This window comes from Thunnus thynnus, chromosome 19, assembly GCF_963924715.1.
Source record: "Thunnus thynnus chromosome 19, fThuThy2.1, whole genome shotgun sequence".
Lineage (NCBI taxonomy): Eukaryota > Metazoa > Chordata > Actinopteri > Scombriformes > Scombridae > Thunnus > Thunnus thynnus.
In genome coordinates this window covers 3,704,089-3,730,131 of record NC_089535.1, presented here as the reverse complement: position 1 = coordinate 3,730,131, position 26,043 = coordinate 3,704,089, and the positions used below count along the sequence as shown (strand labels likewise).

The 26,043-nt window shown below is 37.9% G+C and overlaps 2 protein-coding genes and 1 long non-coding RNA gene across 7 annotated transcripts in view; all 3 read left to right on the top strand.

Annotated features, from left to right (window-relative positions):
• Positions 1-4,072, top strand: part of mctp1b (multiple C2 domains, transmembrane 1b) — a 41,310-nt gene extending 37,238 nt beyond the window's left edge. For all 5 annotated transcript variants that reach the window (XM_067573913.1, XM_067573912.1, XM_067573911.1 and 2 more), the window contains one exon: positions 2,237-4,072. In XM_067573913.1, coding sequence (XP_067430014.1) covers positions 2,237-2,308 — 72 coding nt within the window. In that variant the 3' untranslated portion in view covers positions 2,309-4,072. The remainder of the gene's footprint in view (positions 1-2,236) is intronic.
• Positions 4,073-11,668: 7,596 nt separating this feature from the next.
• On the top strand, positions 11,669-24,603 carry LOC137170479 (arrestin domain-containing protein 3-like). The gene is made up of 8 exons (XM_067573903.1): positions 11,669-12,286; positions 16,626-16,707; positions 16,838-16,985; positions 18,065-18,167; positions 18,287-18,543; positions 19,839-19,992; positions 20,087-20,241; positions 23,341-24,603. Exons 1-8 carry the CDS (start codon positions 12,007-12,009, stop codon positions 23,410-23,412), a joined length of 1,251 nt encoding a protein of 416 aa, XP_067430004.1. The 5' UTR covers positions 11,669-12,006; the 3' UTR covers positions 23,413-24,603.
• LOC137170480 (uncharacterized) lies at positions 12,293-14,868 on the top strand. The gene is made up of 2 exons (XR_010924614.1): positions 12,293-14,254; positions 14,499-14,868. It is a non-coding gene; the product is annotated as an uncharacterized lncRNA (long non-coding RNA).
• Positions 24,604-26,043: the final 1,440 nt, after the last annotated feature.

The following is a 26,043-nucleotide window of genomic DNA, read 5'->3' as shown; positions in this document are numbered from 1 at the left end:
AATCTCCTGGTTGCAGCTTCCTGAATTTAAAGATTTGCTATTATTTTTCTTACATGATTGTAAACTGAACATATTTTGGTTTTGGACTGTTGGTCGGACAAAAAAAAACACATCTAAAAATGTCACCTTTGGCATTCTTCACTTATTTCTGACATTTATGCCCAAATGATCCAATAAGTTTATTAAAGAATCAGTCTGGTGATTTTCCATATTTTTCTTATTGTCAGCAAATCTCATGAACTGATCAACTAACAAGTTTTGTTATCTTATTCCTCTGTTGTTGTTCCAAAAACTATTAAAAACAGGTCAGTGAGTCACATCGCTGACCTGGGTGACATGTTCCTTCATTACTAAGAATTTAGTCATGTTAGTTCGTTTAGAAACGTCTCCAAAGACTAATAACAGCATCACATTTTCAGTCTCTGGAGAGTAGTTCTGTGTAAAGCAGACGCCACTGAGCATGTGCAGGAACACGATTATGTTTACAGCTTCACTAGCTTGTTGTGCTACATATCACAACCTCTGGACTTTTTACTACATTGTTCATTGTAAATAACTTTAGTACAAAGTCAAGGCGTTGTGATATGTAGCACAACAAGCTAGTGAAGCGAGAGGAACTTTACAGACTTTTATTTTTTGGAAAATAGCTCCATTTATACAGTGAAGGTTTTATGTGTAAACATAAATAACTTTTTAAGGTTATGTGTAAACATTCAATCATGCCTTCATAGACTATAAATATGGGTTAACCACTCACATGGGTTAAAAAAATAAATGTAGCCTATCAAGTAAATTAAAATAGAAGGTAATTTGAGTCAGTTGTGAAATCAACCACATCGTTTCACAGTTCCTGTCATATCGTTGCATCTTGCAACACATGTTGTACACATGTTGTATTATGTGTACTGCGGTCACCACCTTTAACTGCACTTCCTGTTAACTTCTGTTCCCGACATGAGCAGTTATTTCTGTGATGTCATACAGCGTTGGGAAACACACCGTGTGAACATACCCCTCAAAGATTATAGACTCTGCTATTATTTGAAACAGCCTAAATAAAAAAAAATAATAAGATATAAGACCTTAGAGAAATATTTAACCTGTTGTAATGAAGTTTTGAAGATTTTGTTCATGATTGTGTTCATATAATCTGCTCCCACTGAGGACGTCACACATTATCTGCCTAACCACAATCAAAGTTTGATTAATTACTGTTGCAAAACTGCATGTTCCCTCGTTACAGTGAAGTGTAACATTGCCAGGACGTGTTTCTGCAGGGACAGCAGGTGTTCTCCTCCTTCTTTTTTCTTTTTTTCCTAGTCAAAACGATCTTTCAATAAGCATATCTCTGCCTGAACGCCGTCTCCTGACAAGTCCTAACATGTCAGGACTCCGCTGCAGCTCCTAAATATGAGCACAGACAGGAGTGAGTTAGGAAAGTTGGTAAAAAGCTTTTACTTCTAGTCCTGACCAAGAGGAGAGATCTCCTACTCTGAGGAGCTTGATGGAGATCTTTAAACTAGACATGATTGGTCAAATTACTGTGAGATCTGAGAGCAAAGCTGCTGTAAGCTTTCAAGCTGCCAACTCTGCTGTTGCATGTGTGTTTTTGCAGGTACACAGCCAGAGGGTCTTCAGATTACAATATTAGTGTTCTTCAGCAAACAGTTTGTCTGTCTGAGCAAAGAAACTTTTCCCGAAAGAAACTGGGTCACCTGTCTGAAGTCATAACAATGTAAACACACGTCAGTCTTTGTTTTTTGAGTCGGAAAGACGAGTTTATATGTCATGAATCATCCTGCCTTTAGATCCACTTCCTGCCCTTGTGTGTTTCCCGCTCCTGTCCTCGTCATCGTCCCCTAATGTCCTCCACCTGTGTCTCATTACTCTTACTCCCCTTGTGTATTTAGTCTGTGTGACCCCTGCTTCCTGTGCCAGTTCGTCTTAGCCCTTAGTCGCAAGCGTTCCAGCATTATCCTCTTTGTTATAGTCTCTCGTGTTTTTGACCCCGGATCTGCCTTTTTTTGACTCTGCCTCTGCTTAACCCATTTTGGTCCTGTTGCCTTCTCTGACTGCCTGCCCGTGTACCGAACCTGCTATTAAAGACTTGTTTTTTGGAACTACTGTTTGAGTCGTGCGTTTGTGTCTCCCCCTCGAATATACACGTATGCCTCAAGTGCTCATAGAGACTCTGAATCTGTCGTCATATTGCTATCTGTGTGTTTGTACCCGACAGATGCAGTATCGGGAGCTGAAGGTCGATCCAGGACAAAGCCCCAGCAAACGGAGGAGGACGAACCTGAGCTAGCAGCACGCTGACATTAACAATCACTCCTCTCTGAACTGTACAACAATGTAAACTAAGTTATTTATATATTTCTTGTATATTTGGATTATTATGAGAAGATGTGAATGTTTTGAGTTTTGAGTTTTTGTTACTGTGGAAAGATTTATTTTCTAAATCTTGTAAAGAAACACTTCTTCTGGTGATGTTTTTTAAAATCTCTTTTATTTCTTGTAACAACACTTCACAAGATGAAGCTAAAGTGATATATGTGGTAATAATGTATGTCATGAATGTACATGTGTATGTTACAATGAGCATGCGTGTATGAAGGTGTGCTGCTGTTGCATGGGATATTTGCATCTCTGATTTATGTTTTTTTTTTAAATTTCTTTAAACATTATTGTGCTATTTTTTAATGTGTTGTTAGAGTCTGATGTTATTTTAAAGATAGAGATGCATGTTATTACCGTCACTGTTGTTCCACGTATGACCGTACACACACGCACACGCCCGGTAAACATGTGAAACACACGTCAGATTAGATCAAATCCACACTACAACTTTGCATGTTGACTTAATGAACTGTTTAAATGGAAAATAACATCATCTGGAATTCATTGTGGAAATACAAACTGGAAGTGTTGCCATGGCGATTCAAATCAATCAAATTATTTGGCAGTTACAGGGGAAGTCCACCAATTTTATATGTCAAATTCAGTTTACTCACCATGATGAGTCATATTCAGTCTGTAAGCAGATTTTTAATGTCTTCTGTAGCTCTGACGGAGGTTTGTGAAGTCTAAGGAAATAACCCTGATGATGTCACCGCGATGTTACATAATAGAAAGCCTGCATTACAAACTGATGGTGTAGAGATTGAGACAAAGATATTTACCAGTTAAAAGGCACACTTATCCATTACAGACACTTAAAGTGTCTATAATGGATATTGTCATGGTAATAATGTGCAGCTCCTCTCGGCTTTACGGAGCTTTATAGTGAGTTTCAGCTCGTTGTTTATCTGTCTGGCTGCAACTTTACTGTTTTAGTTCACTCTCAGCGCTCTCATAAGCCAGGTTATCATCCAAATGTAGCACAACTTTTATCTGAATTTCCAGAAAATCAGCAAAAGAAAATATGAATTATAATGCACATTTCCATCCACTGCTGTTATGCAAATATTAGGAGTTAGAGAAAATGAACAGCTGGTGGCGCTATGTCATTAAACCGTTGCAGAAGAAGAGGACACAATTAAATGAGCATCAGTCAAAGCTCAAACGATGGAAAACCATGTGGAAAACATTTCAGTTTGTTTCATGTATTCATTTGAGGAAGGTTTCAGTCTCCTCTTCCCTGATGTTTAAGTCACATTATTCATGTCTGTCATCATTTATTCACTAAGTCTGTTTACATTGCACTTTGTCGCATTTTGTTTTTATTAATATGCCAACTTTTACACGTCAGCAAAGCATGAAAAAAAAAAACTTTTTTGCAATATTTCAAGATTTTTTCAAATTTTTCTGAATTTCCATTCACGATTTTCTATGCACAAAATGAAAATGCGAATAAAAATCAGCAAAATAGTGGAGCATTTAGCAGCTAAAGAGCCAGATATTTGTAAAAACAGAGCTAAAAGAGAGTGAATATTGGACTTACATTCACCAGGTGAACAGAAACACGACTCCAAATGAATCATAATGTTGCTCCGTAACTGCTGGATGTGAAAATAAGCAACTGTTTGCTAACAAGTTCAACATATCAACTTAAAAAGTGATGATATGTCCCCCAAGTGGCCAAAAAATCAGTCATAGCAGGTTTAACGACTTGTAACCTGTCATTTTTCTGTATTTGGACGGACAATGATGGAATAAGGATCCTGCAGTGTTCATGTGACGTGTACAGTCAGAGTTGGTGTGCACTGATGTCACTGTTCTGCAATGTCTTATCAGTTTTATAATCTCCGGAGTCGTCCATACGTGGATGGTTTTGGATGGAATTTCCTGCATGTCTCTGTGAGCTGTCATTTATATGTATCGAGGTGTTTTTGCACGACTGAACATAAATTATATGCAAGTGCATTTACAGATACTGAATGTTTTGTTACGTCTGTTGCTTGTGAGTCACATCCAGATCCTCCTCATCTCTTCAACTTTTAGCTTCTTACGGAGGAAACTAAAGAGAAAAACTCTCTTGTAGATTTTGTGTAAAGTTTACTCTCTCAATTAAATCATCACTTCTGTCATTTTGCACATTTACGTTCCCTGTTGCACCATGGGTATTTGCCTGCAATTGTGATGAATTCAAAAGCAGGACAGACTGAGTAGCATTTATGTGAGAAAACTTATAAAAAATCTATTTCTACACAGTTCCTTGTTGCTTTCTTTGCTTCATGTATAAAAAATATAATAATACTCAATGGTGGAAAGTAACTAAGTACCATACTTAAGTACAACTTTAAGGTACTTTTACTTTACTTGAGTATTTCCATGTGATGCTACTTTATACTTCCACTCCACTACATTTATTTGACAGCTTTGGTTACTTTTCAGATGAAGATTTGACACAATGGATAATATAACAAGCTTTTAAAATACAACACATTGTTAAAGATGAAACCAGTGGTTTCCAACCTTTTTGTCTTTTGACGTCTTACAAAAAGCAGTGTGTAGTCGGGGTCACATTTCACATGTCTATGAGTTGTTAACAGCTCCACCAAATAGTGATTTTTCCCTCTAAACTTCTCACATGCTTTCATTTCAATAAATGTTCAAATGATCCAATATTTCAGAAAAAATCAAAGATTAGAGAAAAAGTCCAAAAACTGAAAACAGATTTGTGTATCAGAACTTTGTTTTTTCTTCTTTCCTCTCCCATTAATCATCTCACGACCCCTCAGATTTATCTGCTGACCCTTTGGAGGGGCCCGACCTTACTATACATAGATAAATAAACTAACTAACCTGCATAAACTAACTTACAGACAGACAGAAAAGGAGGATAAAAATGACCCTGGGAAGTGATTATAATAAATATTTGAACTAAGTCTGGTCTGAAGGATGAAATATAAACAAATGTTTGCCTCTGAGTTTTCAAGCTGTAAATAATTCTCTCCACTACATGAATATTATACAACATTTTCCTTGTAAAAACTTTTATTTGGCTTTTATTTGTTGAATTGAAAAAAAACTTTTTTTGCACATTGTGCAGCACAGTTTTGGCCAGCAGATGGACTCAAAGGTTTTGATGATTCCCAGAGCTGCAGCAGCACAGTGGAGTCTGTCTGTGTGTTCAGACTACTGGCGACAAAGCAACAGGCTACAAGTCATCTTCAGTGGAAACCGTGACATGAAGCTACAAACTGACGCCCGACACTTGTTACAAATCAAAGTTGAGCTGACCTCAACTTTTTTCAGCACTCCAATGACGCAGTGAAGCATCAACCAATCATGTTTTTGTTCCACTCCCCTTCTCTCTCCCCACAATTCCTGTTCTGTTCCATCTAAAAAAAAATGGAAGAAAAGCTGATTCTTGCAGTTAGCCGTTTCCCTTTGCTATTTAACTCTAAACATTTCATTTACAGCGACACTAACAAAAAAAATGGAGCTTGGCAGCTAGTGTGAGAGTATCGGGTAACGTACATTTTTAAACACAAATAGCTATTTCTGGTATTATGTCATTTAATAATACTAAATCTTGTTTACTAGCAGTTAAATATAATTGTAATTTAATATGGTAAACAAGCCCATGACGACATAACCACGTCAACGAGCAACACTTCAAAGGCAACTCGGCGACAATGTAGCTGACCACACGTGGCCGCTCTGTAGCTTTGTCGCTCATAGTGTGAACACCCCATGTGTCATGAAGAGCAACTAGAGGTGATTTTCTAGACCTTAAGTTAATTAATACAACTGTTGCAGTATAAATAGATTATGTGCTGCAGTATAAAGTTTATTTATATAGCACCTTTCACAAACACCAGTGACAAAGTGCTTCACAGTCGAAGAGATAAAATCAAATGCATCAAAATAAATAAAACAAAGACACCAGATAGAAATATACAAGGAGAGAGCAGACAAAATAGACAAATTAAGAGATAGAATAGCACAAACTATCCAAATGCCTGCCTGAACACATGGGTTTTTAGCTGCTTTTTAAAAGAGTCAACAGTTTCCAAGGCCCTTAAGCTAGTTGGACGACTGTTCCAAAGCTTAGGGGCTGCTGACTGGAAAGCATGATCACCCCAGGTCTTAAAATGTGCACGAGGTACACTTAGAAAGCCCTGGGTGGAGGACCTAAGAGCTCAGCTCGTGGTGTAGGGGTGGAGAAGGTCCGTAATGTACTGTGGCGCTCGGCCATGCAAGGCTCTATAAGCACCAAAATAATGTAATGTGTGATCATCTGTTGGATCGTGTTAAAAGCCTAGCAGCAGCATTTTGGACACTTTGTAAGCGGTGTATGGAAGAATTATTAAGATTAAGGTAAAAAGAGAGTTACAATAGTCCAATCCTGATGAAATAAAAGCATATATTAACATCTCCATTTCATTTCTTGATACCACAGACAGGAGTTTGGCTATGTTTCACTGGTGAAAAGCCAACATTTTTAGAACTTAAAGATGTTTAGATTCTTATCCATATTGCAGTACCATCAGGGAGACGTCTGATTGGTTCCAAATGTGTTCTGCACCATGACAACGACCTCAAACATACAGCCAGAATCATAAAGATGAACACCTATGGGAGATTTTGCACTGACTGACCGACAGCGCTCTCCACCACCATCATTAAAACACCAAATGAGGGAATATCTTTTGGAGGATGTTCATCCCTCCAGAAGAGTCCAGAGACTGTAGGATCAATACCAAGGTGGCATGTGGTGACCCGACACCATACTGAGACACTTTATATTGGTTTTTCCTTTGATTTGTCACCCGTCTGTATCTTCAGCAACAAGAAGAACAAGGATGGTTTGGCCCCAACAGAGCCCTCATCTCAACATCATGGAGTCAGTCAGGAGCAACCGACTTGCTGAGTACCTGAAAAACACTGAGAACTGCTGCTGGTTTAAAGGCAAAGCTGCTCACAGCAAATACTGATTTACTTTAGATTCCTGCTGTTTACCTTATACCTTATACTTTGTATAAAGTTAACTGTGAAATAAAAAATATTTATGACATTATTTTATTATTGAAAGCATCCATACAACAGCACAGTACTGTATGTATATCACCAATGGTGGAAAGTATATTTACTCAAATTCATGCACTTAAGTACAGTTTTGAGGGTCACTGGATATCCAGGGATTAGCTTTGATCAATAAATATTGCAAATTCAATAAGTGTCTCATAAATAAACTATTATTATTATTATTATTATTATTAACACACCGTTAACTGTCTTTAGCTTTTGCGTCCTTTAACATATATGAAACACAATCTTATTAAAGCTTTACAACATAGCTCTGAGTGAACGTGGCTGTCCTGACTTGTGTTCACTTTACTCTAGAGTTGCAACAAATTAGTCCATTAATTGATAGTTGATCGACAGAAAATCAATCATTAACTATTTTGATAATTGAATAATCCTTTTAGTCATTCTTTTAAGAAAAAATGCTAAAAATGTCCTGGTTGCATTTTTTCAAATGTGATGGTTTGAAGCTTTTCTGTGTCACACATGATAGTAAATTGAATATCTTTAGACTGTTTGTCAAATAAACACCATGAGCTCTGCGAAATTATAACTACTTTCTGACATTTCATAGACAGAATGATCGATTAATTGAGAAAATAATCAGCAGATGAATCAATAGTGAAAGTAATAGTTAGCTGAAGCCCTGCTTGTTTCATTTTAGCTTTCATGCCCTGACTTGAAGCTGGTCACTGACAACCATACTGGGAACTCTAGAACCTTTTACTAAGAAAAGCACAGGTGTAATTAATAACATGAATCATGGTTTAATTACATTCACGTGTGCAGGTTTCAAGGCCCTCCCACTGGGCACGCTGCCTCGCAGGCTGTACTTCTGGGGACACAGAAATGCTTTTCCTGCTATGACAAGTCAAAACGTCTGCTGTGGGAAACGTCTACACTTTTCATTCTGTTCTTTTGATTCTGTTCATCAGCTTTTTGACCGACAGTTCTGTTTAAAACACATCGGTTCCTATGAAGCTTTGATTTGGGTTAGGTACAAAAATGTAACGCATGATGAACAGTAAATAAAGGCCACCTGTAGTGAACATAGTGGAGCATTTAGCAGCTCAAGAGCCAGATATTTCCCTCAGGAGTTGGTAGAGAGTAAAAACAGAGCTAAAAGAGAGTGAATATTGGACTTACATTCACCAGGTGGACAGAAACACGACTCCACATGAATGATAATGTTACTCCATAACTGCTGGATGTGGAAATAAGCAACTGTTTGCTAACAAGTTCGACATTTCAACTTAAAAGGTGATGATATGTCAGAGTTGTGTTCACTACCAACCCCGTATCACAGCAGTTCATGAAATAGTCACAAAATTTAATCTGTAGATTTGTGTAGATGGACACAAATTTTCAATTTTTTTCGTGACATTCAGCATGACCTTTAAACTCGTGTATTTCAGTTGGAAGTATCTGAGAGTAGTGTCTGCACAAGTCACTGTTAAAAAATAATTATGTTTTACGGTGTGACAGTGCTGTTGAAGTCTGATTAGGTTTAGGGAAGGATCACAGTTTGGGTTGAAATGATCACTTGAAACATGACGTGGGTTAACGTAGCTACTTCCTTTAAGTTAGGCAACCCCCTCATTGTCATGGCAACAGTAAACACCTTGACAATCATAGTTACGGTTTTCAGAAAACTGTCCTGATGCGTGGTTGGAAACGAAAAGCAAACAGGGACTGCCCCCCCCCCAAGTAGTACTACCCCAGTAGTTTCTAAAATATCCCATTAGACCAAAAGCCAGACGCCATTAACATATTGCTCGACAGTTCTGTTAAATTGAATTAAACAGATACTCCTCCTAAATCTTAGTCTATGACTTTGTATGACTCCTAAAGAACTGCAAACTAAGTTAAATAAATTAACGTAAGATGTGTAATGTTACTGTTCGACATTCCGAAACACCGCCAGTCGGCACGTCCACGTAATTTTCATAACGTGATTTCATTAAATCAGAGTTCTGCTTTGAGAAACATGACGGCAAATTTATCAGAAGAACTGAGTGAATTGTGAAAAGTCTGTTTGATAAGTTAATTTATATTTTAAAGGACTGATGATGGGGCAGCTACACAAACATGACAGTTTTTATTATGTAGTTTGACCTACAGTCCCGTGTACTAACGATTGATTGGAAAAAGTATTTTAATTATTTTTGTGATGTTGTGAAATAACTTTTTTTTTTGCTACTGTCAGACGGACCCTGTTAACATATTGATAAATTTAACGAGGCTGAGCTTACCGGTAAACATCTTTTCCTTCTAAAACATAATTTATGTTTTCTGGATTTTTTTGAACTACTGGCATTTCAGAATAGGAAGTGGCTACTGGTACGGATTCCTCCGTGTTAATAGTCCATTTATTGTTGGTACAGAATTATTACGTATGCACCCTGGTAATGATTGCGCAAGATCATGTGATCAAATTCAAATTGTTTCAAAATGGAGGAACGTTTATGCTTGCAGGTGATACGCCAATCTTTCCCATTGTTTGGGTTAAAATAGTTAGGTTTAGGCACAAAAACCACTTGGTTAGCTTTAGGGTAAGATCATGGTTTGGTTTAAAACAGTAAAACGTCCTGTTTAACGTCACTAAAATGCCCGACATGATGATAAAAAATTGTCCAGTTAGTGGTCTACAAGAGGTCCATCAATAAATTCCGCAAACCCATTCCATACCAATAGAATCAACTACCATTGGCATGGAAAACCAGTCCGGATCAACTGCCTGTGGACTTCTGGCACGGAATCTCGTTCTGTCTGAGTAGTCGGTAAATTATTGCACTGGTTCCTTAGCCATAGCCGGTGCCTTCGGAACAACGGGCCATTGGACCAATGACACGGCACCAAACAAACAGTGGTCTCCTGCAGCAAAGTCCACTTTTTGCAAGTTAGGATCTATCGATCGATCCAACCCACCACCTCCGAATATGAAAATTTGTCACCTTACACCCAGATCGCATACAGAAGTGGGCCACTTCAGGCAATGATGCGGCACTACTGGCCTTTTTCTGGCCTGGACAAAATGGATATGAGCCTGAAATGGCACCACATGTAGAATAGCAAATATAGCCCAAATATCCCAAATCAAATGCGGGCCTTTTTTGGTAAAGATGTGGTACTCTCAGGGATGTGTATTCTGGATGTGGGCCTTGGTTGACAGACGTCTTGCTTGTGGTCCAGATCTGGGAAACAGGAGTCCAAATGCCATCATTCTGCGCGGTATGTGGGCCGGATGAAAGTGCCAAAAGTGTCGGGTGTGGGCCGGATCTGGGCCACAGCAGTTTTGCTATCCGGGTATAGATGTCATCTGAACTGCACCACTTGACAGGCTCTTTGAAAGTCATGCCGAGTGCATGGAAAAAATGGAAAAATTTGTGTCTATGTACACAAATCTATAGATTAAGTTTCGTGACTATTTCATGAACTGAGAGACTGGGCTGTCAATACTTGTTTCTGCTGAAAACTAGTGAACAAAAATCAGTTAATACAGGTTTAAAGTAGTCTATTTTAATTAAGCTGGACTTTTAAAAATGTGCTATTTTACACAGTGTAAAGGAGGAATTAATAAAAAAAAAACAAATGCAGTTGATGAAATAGTAGTTATAGTTGGTGAGAATTTGCTTTACAGTAATTTTTTAGGACATTTTAACAGAGATGGTGCTGACAAAATGAAACAGAAAGTTACATTGGTTTAGTTTGTAAGTTTTCAGTATTTAGTTTTGTGTGTCAAACTGCAGAAAATGAGGGGTACTTACCAACTCAACCAACTTAACACTTTTTTTCAGTTTTTTCTTATAATTTGTACCAAAATTGCACCACCATCTCTGTAAAATATCCTAAAGTTAACCGTTAAATACCTGTAAACTACGTACTTGAATTTCACGGAAATTAGTATAAAATTAAAGAACCTGTAAAATAAAATTAAAAAAAGATACCTTATAGTTCATTATACATTAATTATGAAATCTGTAAGCACCCCAAATAAAATTACCCATCAAGTTCTTATCAGGAAATTTTTGAAAACTATGAAATAATCACCTTTTTCATAATCTCACACCTTTCATAATGGATACTAACTGTGAGGACAAGTGGAGACATATCCTCTGCCTCTCTGTGTGTATTAGTCAGATTATTAGTTGGTGCTATAGGCTGAGCTTCGGCTCATGTATGTGTGAGCAGGCCGGCCGGTCTGTGCGCACATGCTCAGTGAGGTTATTTTTGCGCACAGAGGCTTTAAGAGCGGAGCGGCTGGAGGCTGAAAGCAGCAGCAGAGAGAGAGAGAGACACAGGCAGACCCGGAGCCGGAGGAGAGCCGAGCCGAGCTGAGCCGAGCCGAGCTGAGCGGACCATCAGCTGTGCAGTCTGAGCCAGATGATCCATCACCGACACAGACCCAGCTCTGTGCTGGGCACCTGGAGCTAGGCGCATGCATTTGTGCCAAACGGCTCTATTCACAACTTCTCCTCCATAGACTCTCTCTCTTTTTTTTTTAAACTCTTGTTTCATTTCATTGCCGTCATGGTACTGGGCAAAGTGAGGGCCTTGGCTATCTACTTTGACAGTTTGAATGAGAACAACCTGCCGGTGTTCTCCGGTGGGGACCTGGTGTCAGGGAGGGTGGTGGTGGAAGTTACCGGGGATGTGCGGGTGAAGAGCCTGGACATAACCGCGAAAGGAGTCGCCAAGGTCCGGTGGACAGAGTCCCGGAACGCCGGAGCCAACACGGCTTACACTCAAAACTACACGGAGGAGGTGGAATACTTGCACCATTACGACACGTTGATAGGAGAGGAGAGAGGTAAGGACTCATAAAACCAGTCGGTACATCTTATTGTCACATAGCTGCTGTTGCTGCTGCTGCTGCTGCTGGTGCTGTTGTCGCAGTGTATGAAGTGATGCGGGTCAGCTGATCACCGCAAACTTTTCACACAAGCCGATCGAAGTGAGGCTGATTGTGATATTCAACTTTATGAACACAAAGTATTTGCAGTCATGAGTCAAAACAAACCGCAGAGCCCCCCAAAAAACACGCAGTCCATCAGTGACTGTGGTGCTGATGCAACAGCTGATCGTTGATGCGATAGTCTACACTGCTCTTCTCTTTTTCCTCACTTCACATAAATTATTAAAGCGTCTCGTGTGTACTATGTAAATGCTTTTTAAACGACATTTCCAGCAGTGACAGCCTGCGGTAAGAGAGGGTTTAAAAGGTTGGTGGTGGAGGGGAGAGAGAGCCTATCATGTTGTCATGAACGGTCTGCATCAGTTTGCTTCGGGGGGGAGAAAAAGTTGCAATCCATGTATGAAACACTTCGGAGTAAAAGAGGAAATCGATGTACGGTCGAAAGCAGTCGAAGGAGTTTCATGTTAGACGTGCAACATTTTACGCAAACTGCTGCGGAATAAACATTTTTACTCAAAAACATCCTGAAGAAGTAGCCTATATAGCTCAGGCAACTCCCTTTGTTAGAAGCGGTTCAAACCTGTTCAGAAACTGCCAGAGAGAGGAGGGGAGGAGGAGGAGGAGGAGGAGGAGGAGGGAGGACCAGACTGACTCTGTGTGTGTGTGTGTGTGTGTGTGTTTAGTATCAGCTGCTGGTTACCACTTCCTACCTGTGTTGTTGTCTGTTATACTTGTAAAATATGATGCAAATGAGTGAAAGGACAGTTTGCTGGATGTAAATAAGCCTCCTGCAGGGATGTTTAACACTGAAGCTCTTGTTAGTTTCTTGTTATTCGACAGGATGTTGGTCAGAATATCTCCTACATTTGTTTTAGGTTTTATATTTGTGTCTTTTCTCCTCCTCACCGGACTTTACTACAGTATAAAGTGTCCATATAGTGAATTATTTGTATGATTAATGACTGAAAGACACGTTTGGACTGAACAAGATGAGAGTTATTTTAAAGCAAGATGTCACCAACATCATCATCATCATCGTCATCATGAAGACCATGGAGGATTTACTGACGACAGCAGGACCTTTTTGTTTTGTTTATTCAGGGTGGATGGAGGACGGTGTTTTGGGGGGGGGGGGGGGTCAAAGGTCAAGATCAAATGAAACGATGTCGCTTCACTTTCAGGGATGATTTTGTTAAATCTGGACGGAAACAACGTCACCGATTTTTGGTTGCTGTTTCTGGAGCTTTCATTCGTATCACATGATCTTCCTCAGCAGACAGAGTTGGGATTGTAAATGTTCAAACTTCAATAAACTTTTGGGTTTTTTTTTTTCTATTAATACTTTAAGGTGATCATGTTAGAGCTGCAATGATTAGTTGATCAGCTGAGTGGTGAATTTTATTAATTGTTTAATCGTTTCAGTCATTTTTCAAGCAAAAAAGCCAAATATTTGCTGGTTCTAGATTCTGAAATATGTGGATTTGTTGCTTGTTTTGATCATATGTGATAACAAATGAAATGTTTTTTGTTTTTTGGACTGTTGGTCGGATAAAACAAGCAGTTTAAGGTGATCACTTTGAGCTCTGAGAAGTTGTTACAAACATTTTTTTCCTTCTTTTTGACTTTTCATCGACTAAACAATTAATCAAATAATGAAAATAATGGTTAGTTTCAGCCATGTTATTAACCAATCTGCCAATTCTTCTCTTGATTAATCATTTAGTCTATAAAATGTCAAAATATAGCAATAAACACCCTCCCTGATTCTCTGAGATCAAAGATAATGTCTTCAAACTTCTTGTTTTGTGTGACAAAGAGTCCAAAAACCCAAAAATATTCAGTTTACAATGATATAAAACAAAAGTTTGAGATGCTGGAAGCAACAATTTTTTGGCCTTGTTGTGTGAAGTGTATCAACCAATCGTTGCATCTCTGTTACTGATTCATCGTCGATTATTCTCACGATGAATCTTTTGGTTTATAAAATGTCAGAAAACAGTAAAAACATATCAAATATAATCTTTAAAAGCCCAAACTGACGTCTTCAAATGTCTTGCCAACAGTCCAAAACCCAGAAATATTCAGTTTACTGTCACATAAGACAAAGAAAAGTAACAAATCAACACAACTGAGAAGCTGAAACTGATGAACGTTTGACTTTTTTGCTTAAAAAAAACGACTCAAACGATTAATCGACTTTCCAAACAGTTTCTCGATTAATCGTTTCTGCTCTAAAGAAAGTTGTCATTTAAAGTTGATTCTTAAACTCAGTGTTTTTTAACCTTCAAGCTAACACGGACGAGGTCAGAAATATCAAATCTACAGTAAAATTCAACAAACTTCAACTGAAAACTTCTCCAGAGCAGCTACTAAACGAACCTTGAGGTGTTTTTATGAACCGCTGTGTGAGAGTGAACCTTCAACACTGACTTTAAATGTTTCCATCCAAAAAAAAAAAGAAAAACAAATGAAAATATGACGCTGGTTGTGATGTGAATTTGCCTGTAAATGCTTCTGTGTATAATTCTGACGACGGTTTATGAATAAAACCATAAAAGCAGCAGATGTTTTTTTTTTACTGTCGTTATTTATTTCATTCAAGTCTTTGCGTGAGAGTTGCAGGTCCACCTGGAGTTCACTGTTAGTGTACAACACCCTTCCTCTCCTCCTCCTCCTCCTCCTCTCATGCCACACACCACATGGCTGTACTAATGTGGGCAGGGGCTTGTCGGAGAAGCACCAATCAGAGCCAGAGCTGTTTTTCATGTCACGCTCTCGTCCAATGAGAAGCCGAGTTGTAATGCATGCGTTGGAGTTTCCAGCTGAAGGAAGCTGCTCAGTCTGGTTCATACCGGTCTACTCCTGCTTTGCTCTGTGTTGCCGGTGACTTGACTGGGCGCACGCTCATACATGCACGAACACACACACACACACACACACACACACTCACGCACACACACACACACACACACACACACACGTACACAAGCTGTTCATGACAGCTCTCACGCTAAATGCATATGAGCTCAAACACACACACACACACACACACACACACACACACAGACACACACACAGACACACACGTATGTACGTAGACAGACACAAACAGGCGAGATGCAGCAGGGTGAAGCGGAGCGATGGAGACATTTACAGATCATTTTAAAAACAAACAATAACAGCAGAAATGAGGAAGTGGATAGAGGTCATGTTCTTTTCTCACAGGGCGTGTTACTCCAGCAGCTCTTTGCTTCGCCTGTTCACACTCAACTAAAGCACAAAAAAGACTGTTAATAAACCGACTTTTACTATGATTATGTTTGATAGAAATTCTTTGTTTTTATGTGTGTGTATATACGAGGTAGAGCTGCAATGATTAGTCGATTAATCGATTAGTTGTCAACTATTAAATTAATCGCCAACTTCTTAGGTAATTGTTTTGAGTTGGTTTTTAAGAAAAAAAGTCCAAATTCTTTGATTCCAGTTTCTTAAATGTGAATATTTTCTGGTTTCTTTAGTCCTTTATGACAGGAAACTGAATATCTTTGGGTTGTAGGTTTCATCTTGAGCTTGATCAACTTTTTTCACCCTTTTCTGACTTTTTATAGATCAAACAACTAATCAGTTAATCAAGAAAATAATTGACAGATTAACCAGTAATAAAAATAATAATAATTAGTCAGGTGTAGTTTGAAATTTGGTACAAATATCTGCTGTTAACACTTTAGGGCTGCAACTAAAGATTATTTTCATCATCGATTAATCTGTTGAATATTTTCTCAATTAACCGATTAGTCATTTGGTCTTTAAAACGTCCCAAAGCCCAAAATACAACCTAATGCAACAGTCCACAACCCAAAGATATTCAGTGTATCATCATAAAGGTCAAAGAAAACAGAAAATATTCACATTTAAGAAGCTGGAATCAGAAAATTTGAGTATTTTCCCTCAAAACTATTAATCGATTATCAGAATAATTGTACATTTTGGTAAATATTTAAAAACTGAACCAGAAAAGTAAAAAAAAAAGGGGTCGATACTCAGCGCTAACACAATGTTCTGAATGAGTTTTTCCGCTTCTTACGTGCCTCTAAAAGTTGGAAATGAGTCCTCTGAGGTGAGGAGATAAGTAGAGTCCATTGTGTAATGAATCAAGGTGCCGTTATGAGTACAGTATGTGTAAACAGACTCGGTACGGAGTGGTGTGACTGGAAACCTGTTCTTTGTCTTTCAGATGAGGACTGTCCAGAGGAAGGCCTGACTGTTCTGCACGCCGGCTTACACGAGTTCGCCTTCAGCTTCAACCTGCCTCAGATGTGAGTAATGTATATATATATGTATGTACGCAGCTTGAGTGCATAGCCTGAGACATTCACAGGACACGACCGCAGACCACCCACACTTCCTAATTGTCCGTTTCCTGCTGCCCTTCCTTCTGTCTGTCAGGGCTCTGGCGACTTCCTTCGAAGGGAAGCACGGCAGTGTGAGGTACTGGGTGAAAGCTGAACTGCACCGTCCGTGGCTGCTCCCCGTGAAAGTGAAGAAAGAGTTCATTGTGTTTGAACACATCGACATCAACACGCCGCTGCTGCTGGTAGGCACGCTGCACACGCTTCTGTCGTTTTAAAGGGATAGTTTGACATTTTTCGAGTCAACTGTGTGTGTGTATCTGTGGGTCTGGGTGGCGAGCTGCTGCATACTTTTGTTCTTACATGGATAAATAAAGTTGTATTGAGTGAAGTTGAATAAATACGTAGCTGGAGCAGGCAGCAGGTTAGCTTAGCTTAGCTCAGCATAAAGACTGGAAATGGATAAACAGCAAAATCTGCCTAAAAGCAACACATCTGTACAAAAAGTGTAAAAATGTCAATTTCTCTTTTGTATTGGATGTGTCGGCAGTCTGCATAGACAGCGTCGAATTATTGGTCTCGGCCTCGTTTTTACACTTAAAAAGATGTATCATGTTAATTAATGAGCTGTAGAGTTGCTGGTAGGACAAACTAACTGCAGAACAGAAATGCCAAAACTAGGTTTGAGGTCATTTAGAAACATGTATTTATGTATCTTGGTCACAATAAAGAATAACAACATAAATAAGGGACATATATCAAGATCCTTTGTGTCTGTTTTTATTGTGTTTTTATGGAAAAACACAAACAAACCAAACTATATTGTTATTGTATCTTTTAAACTTTCAAATACTGATATAAGCATCACAAGTTCACACACGCATTAACGTGATGTTTCTCATTTTTTATTTTTTATACACATACAAACAGAAAGGAAAAATGATCATTTATGGTATTCTTAATATTTCTTGGTGAACAGGAGTACTGATCAGATGACTTTTGCTTTTTGTATATCAAGAAATAGTCCCAGCACACACAGTAACCAAACATTTTCATACTTCTGTTTGTGTAGAGATTAAACAAACAAGATACAAAGAGTTAATCCGTGAGTTTTGGAGGTGTTGGTAGGTGTATTTTTGAACTTTGGACAGGGCCAGGCTAGCTGTTTCCAGTCTTTATGCTAAGCTATGCTAACCAGCTGTTGGCTGCAGCTTTATATTTGCCCTACAGAGATGGTATGTGGTATCAGTCCTCTCATCTAACTCTCAGCAGGAATGTAATTATGTTTTGCCGGGAGTTAAAACAGATGATTGTGTATCAACAGGCCCCTCAGGCCGGTACAAAGGAGAAAACCTTGTGCTGCTGGTTCTGTGCTTCAGGCCCGATCTCCCTCAGTGCCAAGATAGAACGAAAGGGCTACACACCAGGTGAGCCAAGCCTCCCTCTCATTCCTCTAACTCTTCTTCTTATGCTCTACTTCTGAGATTTCACATATTTCGCTTCTCTCTCAGTCTGTCAGGCTGATCTCTTATCCCCTCTCTCCAAGGCGAGTCTATCCAAATCTTCGCCGAGGTGGAGAACTGTTCGTCGCGTGTCGTGGTGCCCAAGGCTGCGCTGTACCAGACCCAGACCTTCTTCGCCAAGGGCAAAGGCAAGCAGATCCAGCAGCTGGTGTCCAATCTGAGAGGAGACCCTCTGCCGCAGGGAAAGAGTCAGAGCTGGGAGGGCAAACTGCTTAAGATCCCTCCGGTGTCGCCCTCCATCTTGGACTGTCCCATCATCCGAGTGGAGTATGCTCTCGTGGTGAGTCTACAATGTTTCTGCAGAGACTTAAAGCCACTCTATTACCTCCCCTCCCCCCACTGATGTGACCCAGAGACACCGATATGACCAGGCTGAAAACAAAATGACTTTTTTTAACCAAGATTGTCTCATTTCTATACAAAATAAACACGTATCCCATCAGAATAACTGGAATGATGCTTTAGTCCAGTAAAAAATTATAAAAAATCTACACATACACACATTTCTTAGAACATGAGTTACTAGTTTATTCATTAAAATCCATTAACCTACAGGCTCAAATGAAAAACATGACAATCAAAATGAGCTTCTGCTAATAACACACTAAAAACTGCCAAAAACATGCTAATAACATGCTGATAGCCAGCTAATACTGCACTAAAAACCTGCTAAAAATGACTAACTTGCTAATAATGAGGACCAGAAAAAACCCTAAAAACACACTAAAAACTACTGATAACATGCTAGTAATAACAAGCTCTAAACAATGCTAACAACACTCTAGAAAACACACAAAAACTACTAAAAACTTGCTAATAACACTACAAACTACTAATAATCTACTAATAACACACTAAAAAAATGCTAACAACAGCTAACAACACAGTAAACTACTAAAAACCTGCTAATAACAGACTAAAAAATTGCTAACAACAGCTAACAACACCCCAAAAACTACTAAAAACTTGCTAATAACCAGCTAATGTGCTAAAAACTACTAAAAACCTAACACACAAATAACTTTGTATAGAATAGAATAATGAATAGAATTATATAGAACAGCACAGAACACAGAGAATCATGATCTACTGGGAACATATAAAGACTTTGGTCACATGTCTTAACAGGAAAGTTGCCTAATGTGAAAGTCTCCTAAAAACACAGTTTTCTTTGTGTTTTTTGCCTCAGTTGCAAACAAACAGACATTAAAAATACATTATAGTTGAGGAGGTTGTTTTTTTCTAGTCCCAGAGCGTGATATTATTATCAGAAAGCAGGGAGATAAACTTTTGAACTGATGCTTCAGGAGTGTGCTTGCTCGGACTGGAATGCAGGAAGTTGTGGTTGCACAAGCTGCGTAGAGCACAAAATGTTCTGATGTCTTTTACACACGATGCCTAAAGACTATGACAGGTTGTATTATGTACAATAAGTCATGTGTATGTGAAAAATAGTTTGAATCTTGTTGATATGAACAGGTAGAACTGGCTCCCATTGGGAAACAAAATGTTTGGCAATATTTTCTGTCATGTTTCCATGTTTTTTTTCTAAACCCTCCCTCTCTGTGATTGCAGGTGTATGTGGACGTTCCAGGTGGGTTGAACTTGTCTCTCTCGTTGCCGTTGGTGATAGGGACCATACCTCTACACGCCTGTGCCACCCGCACATCCAGCATCAGCAGCAACTGCAGCACGTTAAGCTGGCTGGGCCTGCCAGAAAGACCTGAGGGTACAATCAGTAAACACATGCATGCATGTTCTCTCTTTCATGTGCGTACAGTACAGCGAGATCTCTTACACTCATGTCTCTATTACGTCTGCAGCGCCGCCGAGCTACAGCGATCTGGCAATATCAGAGTCTCACAGGCGGGATTGCCTGCAGGGCTGTGATAGGTCTGACGGGGAGGGAGAGGACCAGGGATCTCTGCTGACATACATCACAGAGTTCAGATATCGGCCCCCGCCACTCTACTCAGAGGTACAGTTAGTGCCCACACGCACGCACACAAACATTTACACTGGCATAACCTCACAGGTTGTGCCAGGTCACATAGTGACGAGGTAATTAACTCCCCTTCTGTGAGGAAAGTACTCCGGGCATGTCAGTTCATCTGCTTTTTTTACTTGCACTTCTCAACAACAATAACATTTATCAGTAACTGTTTGTAGCATTTATAAGCAGAATATAAGCAGTTAATACATGGTTTAAAATAAGTTTTAAGCAGATATGAGGATATTTTTAAGTGTTTGTTAATGTACAGTATTTGTCAACAATTATAACTTTTTCATATTTCATATTCATATTTTATATTATTACAACTGTGTTTTACTAGATATTGTCATTAATTATCTGTATATCTGCCAACAGCTACATTATATTCTGTTATAAAGCATTTATTAACTGTTTATATGCTGCTTATAAATGCTTAATAGGACTTAAAGTGTCACCTATAGATCATAAACATAGACATACATTGTATATAAGTACTATAAATCTGGCTGCAGTGAATGTTTAGCTCATTCTATGGAAAGTTTAAAATGCCAAAATTAAAAACAAACCGGACAAAGAAATTAAGTGAAATACAATTCATGTTGTTATATATATTTCCTGTGTGTTATAATAACATGATAAATATATTGTGATTTTCATGTGGCATGGAATATTCATGTTACAATGAAAAATAATTCATTCAGTTATTAAAGACAAAATGCAGAATAATTGTCCTTTTAACATACATTTAATTATTACACAGTAAACATATCTGAAAAAGGAAATACACATAAATATGTGTTTTAAAAATGAAAAATATTATAATAAAAGTAAAAAATATTATTCATGCAAAATGTCTAACTAATCAAAACTCGCTCCAATTCAAATATACATAATAATGTAAATTATATTTTACACTGCAATATTGATATATATATTCTGATTTGGTAAATTATCTGGAAATTCACACAAGAAGTTTATAGATAAAGTTAACTGATGGGCAACAGCTCGTCCAGTTAATGAAATACATAAATCAAGATACTTCATCAAATCATAAATTCAATATTACCATCAAAATTAACCAGAAATCACAGAAATAGTTTAACATTTTGGGAAAATTTCGCTTTCTTGCCGAGAGTTAGATGAGAAGATTGATACCACTGAAGTCTGTGTGCTAAACATAAAGCTACAACCAGGAGGTGATTAGCTTAATAATAATAATAATAATAATAATGGATTATACTAATATAGCACTTTATCGTTATACCCAGAGCGCTTCTCAGTGAAGGAGGGAAACTCACCTTAACCGCCACCGATGTGTGGCACCTACGGCAGCCATTTGGCGCCAGAACACTCAGCACACATCAGCTTGAGCCAGTTACATTTGTTTAGCTTAGCATAAAGACTGGAAACAGCGAGACTGGCTCTGTCCAAAGTTCAAAAATACACCTGCCAACACCTCTAAATTTGACTAATTAACATGTCATATCTTGTTTGTTTAATCACTAAACAAACAGAGATGGAAAAATAACGAGTGGTATCAATGTTTCATCCGACTCTCACCGAGAAAGTGAGTATTGTAAAGTTACGGATCTGCTCGCCGCCTCCGCAAAGGTTAAGAAGGTCAAATCTAAAATGAGCCGATGTATTTAAAAGCAGGTCAGTCAGGTGTGGACTCACCTGTTTGGTTACCTGCGTTAACAGATACAGGCTGACAACAATCAGCTGAGCTTCATGTTAATAACTTCTCTATGAGATAAAGTACAGCTATCATACCTTCAGGCTAACAAACATACAGAAAAAAAATACTTATATGACTCGTTCAGCCAGTTTTACCCACATCTTTCACCGTCATCTTTGCCTCCGGTTTCTGTTTCTGTCTCTTCAGTTTGTCGAGGAAGCACAAAGTGTTCTTGTTTGACATGTAAACACAAACATTAGAAGGTCCTGATGATCATAAATGAAGCCACAGTAACTTGACTTTCTACATCAAAATGATGAGATTATGAGAAAATCATAATTACTATATATTAATCAAAAGTTTAAAACATTTATAAGTTAACATTTTGACTTTCTAAGTCAAAATTTAGATACTAATAATAATAAGAATACAATTTATTTGTATAATACCTTTCTTTCATATAATGTACCTCAAAATGCTTTACATAAAATTGTTTTAAAAAAAATAATTAAAACATTTAAACAAATAAATTAGACATGTTTTGCATTTTTTTGTATGAACCTGCTTGAGCAGATGAATTTGAAAGCAGGTCAGTGTGATGTGGAAGATAAAGTGTGTCATTGACCCCAAATGTGCTTTAAAAATAAGATTTTATCATTAATTATTATCACAATTATTAGAAAATAAGTCAAAATTTATAATAATGATCCAAAATTGTGAATTTTTATGTTATTAAGATCTCAAGACTTTGAACTAACAAGTATTTTTTTTTAAACTTTTCATCTGTTGTCTGTGTTTTTTTTCGGACATGAATTGGCTTCCATAGACAAACAGTTGCGTATACACAAGATTTATCAAGAGAGAAATGTTTTGCATGTCCTGCATCATTATTCATTCCATGTTTTTTCTTTTTTGACTGACTAAATGCGATAAATGAGAGATACCTCGTTGATCTCACACATATTTGCATTTTAATGAGGAAAAAGTCATTCCTCTTGACACTGTTGTATCTCCGTAGAGCTTTAAGACACTCACTTTCTATTAATATCGCTCCTGTTTAATGTTGTTTATTGTAGTCCTGCTTTCTGACCCTTCACAGTCGATAAAAATGATAAAAACTCTTGCACGCTGTCTCGCCAACTGCTGGAATATTTATTAGTTTACAGCTTTTCGATTTTGTCCGGAAAACATCGCAGACTAATAAATATTCCAGCAGTGATTTATAATGAAAGTCGGACAGACTGAAATGTCGTAAACTAATAAATTATTAAAACTTTTTTCCACCTTTTTATTTCACCTTGTGTTCATACTTTCTGCTTACTGTTGTTATTTATATTTACTTTGTTTCTATTTAAATCAGCAGCCTGTAAACGTGCAGCTCTGTCTGTCTTCCCCCCCTCCCTCAGGTTGACCCTTACCCTGACCCTGTGGAGGTGTCCGCTGACGTCAGGAGACCCGACACGTGTCCGTCCCGCTGAGTTATACTAGCTCTGGAGCTCAGGGGGCTCCTCCATAAAACAAGACACCGTCACTCTCGGCTACAGACCTGCATCGCCAGCTTCTCACCAGATTATATATCACGATAAATAAGGTTCCCTGACTCGGGGGGGTGGGGAAAGTCAGCTGAGAAGAGTATTTGGTGACCATCGATTGACATATGGACCAGGGATTTCAAGGCATGCTGGATCTTCCGTGTCCTTTGCTCAAGACGAGGCAAAAAAAAAAAAATCTCTCTGATGCGGCAGCGTGACAGAAAGGTCACGCCGAGCGGTCAGAAGGAGCCACCTCCTGCCTCACAGTGAATTTTGCACATACCGTAATTACTGTTTCTCTATGGGTGGTTTTTAAGCAGCAGGCCTACGTGCTAAAGTAGATTCTGTCCACAGATGTAAACAATATTGTACTCTTTAAATCGCTCTAAGTGGCACATTTGTGACAGGACGAAAAGCTATCTTCAGCTAAATGATAGTTTGAGCTTGTGACCGAGGCCTGAAAGTGTCATCAGGTGGAACTTTTGTCTCTTTGTCTGAACAAAGCTGAAATTCACTGAGAGACAAAAACAACAATAACAACAACAAAAAAAAACATAAGACAGATGTTTCTGATGATAAATCACAGAAATGTGTCACATAAATGACCACCTCATGCACTTAAAGTAAAGCTCAAATCGTGTGTGAATGTGTGTGTGTGTGTGTGAGAGAGATCGAGTGTGTGTGTGTGTGTGTGTGTGTGTGTGTTTTGGTTTAAATGACCAGGTTTATACCCAGACAGGGTCTAGCGAAAAAGCACAACTCTGACCAAGATAAAATACCACAAGTAGCCTGTTGGTTTCTGCTCTGAACTAAAGCTTCTCTTGCTGTAGATTTTTTTTTTTTTTTTTCCAGAATATGGATGTTATTAAGAAGCTTACGACAAGAACGGCATAAAAGCATAAAAGATAAAAATGTTTACAGATGAATATATCAAATTGAGAATGTTGTTCAAACATGACTTCTTCCACCTAAAACTTCAAAGTGCAATATATTTTTGTATTTGTGATTTTTTTGCACTAGTTTTTTCATATACTCTGTTGCTGTTTATTCCATTTCTGTGCATTATATTATTGTCATGATCTTATTGCTGTCATGATCAACTTTTGATAAAAATAAAAGGTTTATTTTATGAAATAATGAGACTCTCACAGTGTTTTTTGTTTTTTTTTATACGTGAACTTTCTTTATATTTCCTCATATTTGTTGTTTTTAAACCCCAGCAGGGCATTCATCGGTTGAGTAGACAACTTTTACCCAAAGTAGCATAACTTTATTTAAAGCCGCAATATGTGAAATTTCACAGTTTTAGACTTTTTTTTGTCCTCCTAATGGTATCAAAACAGACACTGAAGCTGCTTTTCCACTGTGGGAACATAAAATATTCAAGTTTTTTTTTTTTAAACTTGAATATTTATTGAGTTTTTGTTTGTTTATATAACCAAAAGTATTATCTCTGTTAACTTATTACTTTTTTTTACAACCAAAAAGCAAGAGAAAGAAAACAAAATAAACATGAAACTAAAACAAATCAGCCATAGTTACAAATGTCCCTCGTTGAAAAAGGTTGTTTACAAAACCAGTATCCTGAAACTGATATATCAGTTAGTCCATAAGCATTTTCCACTGTGTCATAAATCATCCTTTTCTTCCATTTATTAACAAAAACATTTTCTCTCACTCTAAGCTGAGGTCATTTTTTCCACAGTATAAATCTTTCTTATAATTCCAAACTATTCTATAACACTAAACCTGAACTGAAAGGGTCGAGGTGTCTGTTTCTGTTTCTTTTCTGTTGTAATTTACAAACCAGGAAGGATCAGATGTGAAAGTTAGATATTATAAGTTAAGATTACAATCAAGTCTTGTGAAAAAGAAACAGAAAGGACAATGACAACAATACTAAAAGGAAAAAAAAAACACAGTAAATAGTAAAAAGTACAAGCTGATTAAGTTCTAGATGTTTTCAAAAATGTCATTATAATAATTGTTTGTGCATAAACTCTTTTTTTTGTTTTGTAAAATATGCAAAATTGTGAAATTAAATGGTAACCTTTTCCAAAAACATTTGCAAATAAAATTTTTTACTATTATAATCATTACATTTACAATAAAATCATTCGTAGTTTAACATCTTTAATATAAAGTTTTAAAAAATGTTGAGTGATTCATTTTGTTTTCTACAAAAAGTATCATTAATAACGACATTAATATTCTCAATTATTCTGTTTTTTCGCTGTTCTTTGTCTTTAAAGGTCTTCATTGATGTTCATACAGCAGTTGGACGCTGCTCACTGTTGAGTTTGTTGTAATTAAGTTGTGCCGACACGCTTGAATCACAATCACAGTCAGCGGCCCTGTGAGCCACTGGATCCAGACGCTGTATATGTGACGGGATCGAATGACGACTGATTTCATAGTGACTTCGTTTGTGTGTCTGTTAAACAGCAGACGCTGGAAGATTAAACCTGATTTTAAGCCCCAAACTAGTTTTAAAATCAGATTTCTGTCAGATCGGTTGTCGTTTGACACCCAATTTGAGGTCATGACACCTGATTAATGGATCCATCTCAAATGCTT